The 12,207-nt window shown below is 39.5% G+C and overlaps 1 protein-coding gene across 7 annotated transcripts in view; it reads left to right on the forward strand.

The window, feature by feature from the left end:
• The window catches only part of DOCK9 (dedicator of cytokinesis 9), a 187,403-nt gene that overhangs the window by 112,940 nt on the left and 62,256 nt on the right, over window positions 1-12,207 (forward strand). For all 7 annotated transcript variants that reach the window (XM_023532423.1, XM_023532426.1, XM_023532425.1 and 4 more), the window contains exons 28-33: window positions 2,954-3,100; window positions 3,315-3,398; window positions 4,031-4,142; window positions 8,034-8,212; window positions 8,447-8,560; window positions 10,723-10,843. In XM_023532423.1, coding sequence (XP_023388191.1) covers window positions 2,954-3,100; window positions 3,315-3,398; window positions 4,031-4,142; window positions 8,034-8,212; window positions 8,447-8,560; window positions 10,723-10,843 — 757 coding nt within the window. The remainder of the gene's footprint in view (window positions 1-2,953; window positions 3,101-3,314; window positions 3,399-4,030; window positions 4,143-8,033; window positions 8,213-8,446; window positions 8,561-10,722; window positions 10,844-12,207) is intronic.

Genomic DNA, 12,207 nt, shown 5'->3' on the forward strand with positions numbered 1-12,207 from the left:
AAGTGTATTTAAAATCTAATATCAATGACATCTTTCTGAGAACTGTGACAGAAGATTAATAAAGGAATTTAACTAGATGTGTTATTTCCTCAGGATGCCAAATTAAACCATAAACTTTGGGGATGATAGAGATCTGGAAGCTACCCTCTGGTCCAGCTCCTCCCTTATTTCGCATAGGTTGAAATGGTAGTGTATAGACCTGCGTAGTGACCTGCCCAAGGTCAGTAGGCAGAGCCAAGAATCCGTGCTAGAGTCAGAATCAGCCTCTCCCAGATGTTTTGCCATTTCCAGCCTTATAACCTGATTCTCCAGCGCCTCTGGGACGTAGCTTGTTTTTGGATCTCTTCGGAACAAACCACACAAATGCTACCATGCATAACCTTTTTTGTAAGTTAATTGTATCTTAGTCCTACAACAATATTCAGAGAGTTTTTAGAAGTAGTTTATTTTAAAATTGTTATTCTGTTTGAAAAGAAACACTGGCATCCAAAAGGAGGAAGCTTAACCATAACATAATTTACTATAAAAAGAGATTCAAAATACCCACTTACATTTGGAGAGGTGGACATTTTCACTTTTGGAATGCTCCCTGCTGAATTCTACTTCGATGTCACCCCAGGCACCATGCCACTTTTTCCCTAAATCGCTCGTTATTGATCTAGAAACTTCTCTCACATTTTTTGAATCCTTCATTTAGTTTGCCTCATGTCTTAGGAGTAATGAGTTTTATATGTTTGAAGTGGTATTTTTATGTCTGCCTTATATTTTCATCTTAGGAAGTGTATGTCTTAGGAGCATTTGAGATCTTGCTCACCAGCATATGCTCTCAGTTTGGCTCAAATAAACTCATTAAAAAAAAAAAATTTGTACGTCCCAGTGTTCTGAATTAGGGAACAAGTTCATGCTCACCATTCCTGTACATTGGTGCTTTCCAAAATCATGATCAAATCCCCTTAGAATTTTTTATATTTTTTGATTGAAGATTATAAATCTAATCCAATGAGTTTATAATCCTGACCTGTTTTTTTAACTCATCGATGAGTCTTTCTTAAAGTGTGATGACTAGGCACACACATTTCTGGTAGGGGCACCTAGGCCACGGATTCATATAGGAACCAGAGAATGCTTTCAGTGCTGCTTAAAATGCCCTTCCCAAAGATAACTGACAGTGATTGGCACTTGGGGGCATAGTGTATGGTGAGCTGAGGCCTTTAGTGTGTACTCTAGGTGTTAGTAGGGTCATTCCGACTGGTACATATTTACGTGGAGGGATAAATTTTCCCCGCTGCTTTGCTCGTTTCTAATGCCACACTGTTTCTGAAGATGGAGGCCACATGTGTCCACCTTCTCATCCCCAGCCAATCAAACTACACTTTGTTACATTTGCTAAGGAGGGCTGTAGGTCAGAATAGCTAGTTCTCTTTGAGCTAGCTATTTAAAATAAGCAATTTCCTTGCTAGAGTCAAGAGTTTCATAGGTGACATGTGCTCGGAATTTAAAATAGCAGTTTTTGAGTAGACCTCTTTGAGGCCTACTCAGGAGTTCGCAACCCCCAACCCCACTCTGTCTCTGTGGGTAACATGTTTTAGGTGTTTCTTTTCTATCATTTATATTTAGCAACTATAATTTCAGCAGATTCGTTTTGAATTTCCTTTCCTCCCACACTGAATCGAGCAAATTGCTGGCATTCCACAGGTATATTTCAAGGACTCTGGAAAACCTGGCATAGGATAGGATGAATATATATACCCTTAAGTGTTACTTGTTTAACCTTCAACCATTTTCTGGCTTAATTGAGCAAGGAAAGAGCTTTCTTTGAAAAGTAGGAGAAGGATGATATGGTTCATGTTGTAAGTGAACTATTTGGACTTCCCTTAAACTATATATCTTAAAAGGGCAAATTTTCGTATATGTAAATTAAACCTCAGTGAACCTGACTTAAGAAAACAGAACATAGTAACATCAGATTTGAGTAGGGGCTGATGGGAGGCCACCTAGACATTAAGTTTGAGAGTAGAGAAGAGTGGCACTTTTGAGAGAGATAATCAAGACATGGTTTACCAGTGAAGACCAGAGGTGATGAGTTATGCTTGAGATATCTGAAGCTTTAGGGCTGTAGGTTCAGCTGCTGTGACAGAGATCTAAAATAACAGTGACTTAAACGAGAAAAAAAGTTTATTTTTTCTCACATGAAAGTCCAAGCTAGAACGGGGGTTTTGTTCCACAAAGTTTTTTTAGGGCCCAGACTCCTTCTGCCTCACTGCTTTGTCTACCTGGAGTACTGTTCGTCCTCCTGGTCTAACCGGGTTCACCACCACATCCATGTGGAGCCAGCCAGTAGGAAGGGGAAGACATATGTTTTCCCTGTAAGGGTATGACCTATTGCTACCCCATAAAAACATTTATAAAAACATTTAGTATATTTCCTGATGTATAGAGGATAAACAGTAAGTGATAGCTAACTGTTGAGTGGTCTGGGTGTAATTTCTTAGGTTAGCATTCCTGATGGGGAAAAATTATTATATAAAGTTAATTCAAAGAGATCTGCTTCTAAGCAGTGTCAACTGGTAATGTACAATCACCAACCTGTGTATTTTCAGTTTGAATACTTGAAGCTTAAACCTAAGGCAGTGTTGTCTAAAGAAATCTCTGAGAGGCAACAGCTATTAGAATCACCAAAAGTACTCAGTAAAAATGCAGCTCCTGATCCGCATCTTTGAGTGAAGACACATCTCTACATTTCTAAACATCTTCAAGGCAATCTTTATCACGCCAAAGTTTGAGATCTCAGATCTAATCCACAGCACCTATTGGAAGTATTAGAATACTTGTTCAATACTTTGAGAGAAGAAAGGATAATTCATCTTATCTAACTTTAGATAAATAAGATTACAACTTAACCAAAAGGTTACAACTTAAAAAGTAATGAATATTCACTTTGAATTCTCTTTAGTTATTGAGAAACCAGAGATTTCCTGCATCCTATCATCATGCCGTGGAAACGGTTGTGAATATGCTGACGCCACACATCACTCAGAAGTTTCGGGATAACCCAGAGGCATCTAAGAATGCGAATCATAGCCTCGCTGTCTTCATAAAGGTAGGGACCTTCCAGCAAGAGGGTGTCAGCTAAGTGACTAAAATGTTCTTTCTAGCAGAGTGACTAGTGTGTAGTAGTTAGTAGTTAGTTGCTCAATGTCAATGGCATGTCCGTATGCTAAAGATAAACTTATTAACAATAAAGAGGAATTGGAACCCAACTTTTTGAAAAGTTTGGGCCTAAATACTTACCTCTGTGGCTTGTTTATTCACAGAGATGTTTCACCTTCATGGACAGGGGCTTCGTCTTCAAGCAGATCAACAACTACATCAGCTGCTTTGCTCCAGGAGATCCCAAGGTAGTGTGTGTGTTCTTTTTGTCTCATCGATTCACTTCCAGAAACCCGCCTTTTTCTCTTGGTTCTCATCAGAATTTTCTTTCAGTCCCAGAGGCACTGCTCACTCTCCTTTCTTTAAGGTACTAACTCGTACAAACTAGTATTTACTTGCACTAACGTGTGAGATATTGGGGACACAGTAATTCCGAATGTGAAATAAACATCCATATTGATTTTCTCATAAATACCTGAAATGACTTCTCAACTGCAAAACTAAAAGTGTATGTGTTGGGAATCACAGTTTATTTAGCAAGGTAATGGAAGTAACCCTGTAGCCTTTCTCTTACGCATTTTTTAATTTTATCCAGTTCGTCTATAATTGTAAGCTGCCTGAAATCCTTTACTGAAGTATGAGGAGCATAAACAATAAACACTCTAAAAGTCAGTGGAGAACATTGTTTAATGAAGTGTGTTTTCAATTTTCAAACAAATCCCTGCAGCCATTCTGAAATCTAAAATAGCATAGAACATGCAGTTCCAAGAAGGTCGAGAAGCTAAAGACTGGGTGTATTATTTCTCACATGTCTTTTTAGGATGCTGTATAAAATATCCAGTGAGATATTTAACTTAAGACTAAACATTTTTTCCTGCAGACCCTCTTTGAATACAAGTTTGAATTTCTCCGTGTCGTATGCAATCATGAACATTATATTCCTATGAATTTACCGATGCCATTTGGAAAAGGCAGGATTCAAAGATACCAAGGTAATCTTACCTTTATACATATTAACTTAGTCTTTTCAACTAAGAGAGCCACTTGTTTTTAATAAGAGAATTGATCCCAACATGACATCAGGATTTTAATTTTTTCATTGATGGGTTAAATTTTCTTTCTTGGTAGATTTCTATGTTAAAAATATTGATAAAATGCTCCATGGGGGTCTTACTTTTCCACAAACTTAGCAGACTATAGATTATATTAGTGCGACTCTTTTTCGTTGAAAAATTCCTTCGCTTAAACAATAGAAATCCATTTTACTTACTGTAGTTTATTTTTATTTGTTTCATTTTTTTTCTTTTTTCTCATGAATTAGCTTTTCTTTCACCAACTGTGGAGTCAAATGAAACTCCTGTAGGTAGGTGTGGGGTGTGATGCTTGCCTTCTTGCATTTTCCTCCTTTAAAAGAAAAAGAATGCAAGTGATTGCTGAAATGCTTTCATATGCTTTTCATTTAGGCATTTCCCATATACTTGGATCAGTTTTAAACTCATGATAAACCAGGGAATGTGTTCTCACTGTCACTAAGACATTGCTGTAACATACCAGGGAGGCACCTTGCCTTTTGCACCTGGATCCTCTAGGATGTTCTTTAAGAAGTAAAACAAGCAAAAAGCCCTGCTTCACTCCAAAAATGTATTATTCTACCATTTTCATAGCCCTTGTCCATAGTGGTAACAGTAACCTAAATCACAAGCAACATGGCTTTTCACATGCTTTTTGTGTTTGCATGTTGAGTCTTTATTAACTGTTTTGTATACTCTTTAAGTTTGAAGAAGGATAAGCTCATAAAGATTTCTTTATATTTATTGAATAAATCAAATGAATCAAATTAGTCTGTTAGGTTTGTCAAGTGATATTTACTGAGTTTAGTGCCTTGTGTGTGCTCAGAATTATTTATACTAAAGGAGAGAAAAAGTGGAAGGATGCCACCAAACTATTAATAACACCTAAATCAACTGACTGAAATTTAGAGAGAAACACACAAAGGCATTCATTTAGAGACCGAAATATTTCCCCCAAAACAGACTCAGGCTGACTTCAGGAATGAGAAAGGGAATTGTGGCCCTGGAGTTGGCATTATATATTCAACAAATATTTACACAGTACCAACTGTGTCTAGCCTCAGGATCTTGTTGTGGACAAGTGTCCACATTAAAACTGTAAAGAATTTTTAATAGATTTTATTTGAGCCAAACTGATGACAATCGCCGGGAAGCAAGATCTCAAACGCTTCTCTTAGAAGGGCAGTTTGCAGCTTTCTTTATGCATTTCGAATTAAAGTGGGAATGTAAGGAAGATTACCTGAAGGTGGAAGAAAGCAAGGCAGGAATCCGGTTACAGGATAGTTAACAAGATTATATGCTTTCTTGAGGGTAGTTATTTCAAAGGCGTTAACCTAAATGCACAAGAACAATGGAAGGGCTTGCTTAAGGCAAAGATAAACCTTTTACTAAAAAAGTTATACTCCTGGGGCGTGACTAGTCATCAAGACCTGCCCATTTAGGAATTTATGATATCATCCTGTGAGGTTACTTTCTATGGAACCCCTTTATCATCCACACAAGGATGAAAATCCTTGGCTGTTTTAACTAAGGGAAATATACCAAATGTTAGAGGGTGATAAGTGCTAAGGAGGGAAAAACAAAGCAGAGAAAGAGGGTATGACATGGGTGACCATTGAGATAAGGTGACCAGGAAAATGGTAATACGGAAGAGGCGAGTGGTCAAGCCACCCACAGTTCTGGAAGAGAACATCCTGAGCTGAGGTTAACAGCGATTATTCAGCATCCTGCGATCCAACCCCAGTCCAGCTGTCTGGCCTCCTTCCCCACTACCAACATTTCAGATACACCTGCTGCTCCAGCTCCTCAAACATGGCATGCCCACCCTCTGACATCCTTTGTTGTAGCCGCCAGCCCCCGATAGACGCATAGACCACCAGAAACCAGTGAAACACACTCTTTATTCAGCCAGCTGGGTCTGCCAGGGTTATGCAGACCCCAAATTAAGCAGCCCCGAAATGTAGAGGTACAGGGTTTTTAAGCCCTAAACCCCATTCCTCATTCTGTCTGAACACAAAAGTCTATTTTTCTTCTATTTACTAACTGTTAACCCACAGGTCGGTTGTGCAAGTGGGGGTTTCAGAAGCAGAAAGCTTATTGTTAGAGCGTTATGTCCCCATGGGGCGATAGCCAAACAGTAATTTTCCAGCCAGCACACCTTGACCTTACATAGCCACTTCCCTGGAGGAATCCTCATCTTCCTCCCCAGCCAGTCACTCGGCACCTCCTATGTGATGCCTGCCAGGTCTCCTCCGTACCCTCTCCCAGTACCCACCCCAACTGGAACTAATTGCTTTCTGTCTTGTACTTCAAACCTCATCACACCCTCCTTCACCTCACAGTCAGTTACTAGCCCACATGTACTTGGGGATCATGATTCTCTCTACTTTCCACCTGTCACGGTGCTGAGGCAGCTCTCCATGCCCGGTGGTTAGACAGTGCTGATGCCGGCTGAGTGAAGTGCAAATCCTCCAGGTGCCCAGCAGACTTGCACAACTCTTAGGAGACTGCTGGGTATTTAGTGACAACAGTGACCTCAGGCACACGGGCGTGGGTTCCCTACAGATAATTTACCTTACAACACTGATAGGAATAAATATTTTTAGCATTCTCTTTCTTCTCTTTTTTTCTCACTGCCCACTCCTCTTCTTTCTCTGCTTGCACACACACAGACAGGCACAGAGACACCCATAAACACTAACACATGCACTCATGCAGCGTTAAACCCATAAATAGTTTTCTAAGGAGTTTATGTGAATTCAGGCTGCGCACTGTCGTTTGGATAAGCTGGGCTTAATGTAAACAGTGGACATGATTGTTCTGGAAAGGTAAATAATCTTTCCCTTGCTTCAGCTAAAGGGTTTTATAGGACTTGGGTTGGTATTTCAAATTGATTTAGAAATACTGAAGTGTCAATATGGAATTAAAGTCAAAGGAGGGATCTATAGGTTGTTCTCTAATAACGGGCACAGTGTAAGAATTCAAATCCTGGATACAGCTTATTGAGAAGGTGTATTTCAGCTTCAGAATGATGTTTAGCTGCTTTTATTTGCCTTCCCTCAGTAGATTTCACGTTTGCTTCCCCCTCTTTTCTAGAAGAGCTTTCAGTTTTGTAGTTCAGCTTGCTGATGATTTACTAGCATAGGTTGGTGTTTTGTCCAGTTTAGTTTATATTAGTTTTTAATTTTCTTTTAGAGGGGCAGAAATATTAAGAGTTTATATTCTTTAAATTCTACAGTAAGTTCTTTATTCAGTGATAGCAAAACAAATAGGTTATATGCTAACTTGTTAATTTTAAATACATTGGATTTTAATGGGAGTATTAATGACCAGGAAATGGGTAAATGAACTCATTTAGTAAAGAACATTTTAATAGACCGTGTATATTTATTCTTTCTTTAATTATGTTTATCATCCATAGATCATTCCTCTATAATACTGTCAATTTATGATGACTTTATTTTTTAACCTCATGTCAATAACCAAATTATATTTGTAATATATGTTCTATATTCTGAAAACTGGTACTAAAACTATTCACTAACTTAATAATTATGTAAGATGTAATATGTTTCAAAATCAAAATCCAGTGCAATTATTTCTATTTAAAGTTTGTTTTCATTTAAGCATTCCATGTGTTAAGAAGGAGCTGTATTTTAGCTAATCGACCCTTTCCTGTTGGAAGCCAAGTCTAATCATCTGTTGACACTCACAGGGTGGGCTGAATGCAGAGGGTGGGTTTGGTTTGGCTTTTATTTTATTTAAAGAGCATTACATTCTCTCTAACTTAAGCGGTTTCTACCCTCATTTCAGATCTCCAGCTTGACTACTCATTAACAGATGAGTTCTGCAGAAACCACTTCTTGGTGGGACTGTTACTGAGGGAGGTGGGGACTGCCCTCCAGGAGTTTAGGGAGGTCCGGCTGATCGCCATCAGCGTGCTCAAGAATCTGCTGATAAAGCATTCTTTTGATGACAGATACGCATCAAGGGTGAGTGGTACCCAAAGGAAGGAAACGTAGATTGATAAATATCCTTTCTTTTAAGTAATATAAAGAAAGTAACAGCTTAGAAAATTAGTAGTAACAGCATTAAGACTTTTCCCTGTTTATGCAATGCAGTCTTTACTGGAAGGATAGAAATATAGGAGAGAGCCAGTGCCAGCTCAGTCTGTCATTAAATTTTCAGAGGCTGGGATAAATATATAATGTGTGCCTTTGTTTCAGAGCCATCAAGCAAGGATAGCCACTCTCTACCTGCCTCTGTTTGGTCTGCTGATTGAAAATGTCCAACGGATCAATGTGAGGGATGTGTCACCCTTCCCTGTGAACCCCGGCAATGTACGTAAGCATATGCACATAAACAAAGCCTATATTCATTTCCTGTGGCTGCCCTAAGAAAGTACCACAAATTGGGTGGCCCAAAACAACAGAAATTTATTCTCTCAAAATCAGGAGGCCAGAAGTCCAAAATCAAGGTGTCAGCAGGGTTGGTTCCTTCCGGAGGCTCTGATTGTGTATAGTACGTTCCCTGCCTCAATGCTAGCTTCCGATGGCTGCCTGAAATCCTTGCGTTCTTGGGCTCATAGCTGCATCATTCCAGTCGTGGCCTCCATCTTCACATGGCTTTCTCCCTAGTCTGTGTCTGTGACTCTGGTGTCTTCTCTTCTTTTAAGGATACCAGAAATTAGGTTTAGGGTCCACCCTAATCCAGATGGCCTCACCTTACCTTACATCTTAATTACATCTGCAAAAACCCTATTTCCAAATAAGATCAGATTCTGAGGTTATGGGTGGATATAAATTTGGGGGACACTGTTCGACCCAGTACATGCCCATTCCTTTTTTGCCACTAAAACCATAATAATCTCTTGGTAAATTGCATTTCTGACTAAAGGTCAATCAGTAAACCTTCAACTCTTGTTAAAAATCATTATATAAAAACTATGATTTCCTGATGGCCCACATCTTGTAAGACATCAGGATTATCTTTGTGTATTCGATAAATATTTATAGAGGAGGGAGGTTAAAATTTTAAAAAGCATTCTAACCTGTGTGTTATGGGAGCTTAGTTCTGATTGTAACATACAATGTAGTCTTGGAAATGCCACCTCTTTGGGCTAAAGTTTCTTTCTGTAAAATTAGAAAGGCCAGTTCTCACCTCCAAGAACTGACCACCTTAATTTTTATTATCTTCATGCAATCATTTTAAAATGTATTGGAAATTAAGTTGACTGAAGGAAGATCCCAGAACTTATCTCAAAACTTTTTGGTTGGAGACAATCTGCTATTAATTCGGACAGATATTACCAGTTTAGCAATTTCCTTTTCCCTTTTATTCTGGACCCACGAACTAACTCAGATGTTAATCTGGCCACTTTGTCATATAGTGCAGAGGCCCCCAACCCCTGGGCCACAGACCTATACCGGTCCGTGGCCCATTAGGAACTGTGCCACACAGCAGGAAGTGAGCGGCAGGAGAGTGAGCAAAGCTTCATCTGTATCTGCAGCGGTAACATCACCTCCTCAGCTTCACCGCAGATTATCAGGCATTAGATTCTCATAGGAGCACCGGTCCCTGGTGCCAAAAAGTTTGCGGACCGCTAATATAGTGTACACTTAGAGAGTTTCCTTTGTGTATTTCTGTCCCTTTTTCCCAAACAGTGATGCATTTTTTACACTCTCTCTCCACCTCTGAATAAATCTCCTAAATGATGTGCACTGAGGTGAGCCATATTTGTAGAATGGTTTTTTGTGGTTTCAAAAGGCATAAACTTTCACTGTCCTTAAATGAATTGCACCACACTAATCTCACCCTGTACAACGTTGTATTTCACCCTGTACAACATGTGTATTCTCTAAACCTTTTCTAATCAGAATAAGTAATTTAGGACATAATGCTACCTCTCTGTACTGCTTCAGTCATGAGAAAAATGAGCACACGGTCTTTCCTTGGCTTTCACAAAGAAAAATCCCTTTTATGACATGACTTCAAAATTAACACAATTTTTCCACTGATTGAGAGTTGAGGTGAAGCTCCAAACAAACTTGCAGAGATTTTCACTGCTGCTATGATAAGTCACTGTTGTCACTGTTGTTCATTTGGGAGGATTTCCAATGTGAGAAAAACCGGTATTCCAATCAGAGCACTTGAAGCTTTTTCTGAAAGAAAAAACAAACAAAAATAATCTAAATAATAGTGTTGGATGTCGGAGCTCTGGAAAGGGAAAGATGCTAGACCTTTTGGGGAAAGGAATGACTTCATGGACCAAGATTCCGCAACCCCGACTATAAATATTTTGTGCTCCCTTCTTACTCTTTCTCTGATCCACTGCCACCTTCCTCCCTGTCACACCTCGTGCCGCTGCTGCTCCCACTCAGGCACATTTAACTTGTCAGGCTGTTCTCTCTTGTTCTAACACTTACCCTCACAATTCCAAGAACAGTTGATGACTCTCTTGAAATCATCTTTGATTATTTCTTCTCTTTCTCTCCTTTGACAGACTGTGAAGGAGGAATCACTTACTTTGCCAGCTGTAAACCCGTTAGTGACACCACAGAAGTCTGGAAACACACTGGATAACAACCTGCACAAAGATCTCTTTGGCGCTATCTCTGGCATTGGTAATGCGCAGTGCTCTTACCCACTTCTCTCTATTTAATTCCGAAAGTGTCTTTAATCCAGTAGTTTGCTAGCTTTCAAATTAGAACTTTGAAGTCTGAGTTTCTGCCTTGATAATTCTCTTCCTTGTTTTGACAGTTAACGACTGAAACCCATCAACCCTGCACTGAAATATAAATCCCAATTCTACTGTATTTGTACTGTTTGCTTTTTAATGCCTAAGTTAATTTATCACTTTGAATCTTTAAATTGGAGCGTTTATGTTTTCAGAAAAGTCATGTCTTTGCATGTACATGCGTGGAGTTGGGATTCCTTTTTCATGTTAGCAATTCAGTTGAAATGAGACAGTAATTCCTAAAGGAGATAGTGGTTTATGGTTAGAATGCAATCCTGAAATTGGTTTTCTAAAGTGCTCTTTCTTGGAATATTTTTTCTATCTGAAATAATGTACGAGCGGCCCCCGTGGGAAGGAAAACAGATGGCATAAATCAAGATCCAAATGGAGTAGTTTTCTTCAAAAGAAAATGCCTGAGAAATGTACTTATTAATATTCTGACTAATTGAGCCCCTGTGCCAGTTCCTTCATAAAAATAATGGTACAAAAAATACATGTCTTCACTGAATTGTCATAGATACTCACAGGCTTATTCTGTCTTTTTCCTTTTCCTTTATATAGCACCTGGAATAAATGAAACGTCTTGCTATGGCTAGTGCTTAGACCACCCATTAATTAATGGAACTAACTCCCAAGGCAGAATAAACAGCAGTGCTAGACGATTAACTTGCAAGACTGTTCATTCTGAGTTTGTCTTTACCTTTGGCGGTGGTCTTGTTGTTAACATGCAGTTTCATATAGGTGATGAAACCAGGAAGAGTAGAAAACTGGGAACCACCCACTAATACCTAGATTTATCCTACAATATCCCAATACCAATCCTTAATCTTACTTATGTTCATATATAGTTTTCATAATTATACTTACCTCATTTGGTGTCATAAAGATTAAATGAGTTAATTCTTGCACTGTGCTCAGAGCAGAGCCTGGCACGTGGTGTTTCCCTTAGCCTTTCTCCTGGAGCCTTCGCTCTGTCTTCTTTGCCTTGCTGTGCCCGTATGCGCAGCCGCTGCCCCAGGAGCCGGGAAGGGCCTCTCGCCAGAGGCTTTTGTCAGCAGTGGCTCACAACACTGGCTTTAAAGTCGGGCAGATGTGGCTGTGGAGCTTGCTGGACTCCTAGCATTTACTTACTGCCATGGGCAGGATGTGTATCCTCTTCCCCCTGTATCCGCATCTCCAAAACAGAGTCGTGGTGAGGGACGAAATGCTAATAACGTTGTGTGCAGTGCTGGGCACGGTAGACACTCAGTG

The sequence above is a fragment of the Pteropus vampyrus genome, unplaced genomic scaffold (assembly GCF_000151845.1).
Source record: "Pteropus vampyrus isolate Shadow unplaced genomic scaffold, Pvam_2.0 Scaffold83, whole genome shotgun sequence".
Lineage (NCBI taxonomy): Eukaryota > Metazoa > Chordata > Mammalia > Chiroptera > Pteropodidae > Pteropus > Pteropus vampyrus.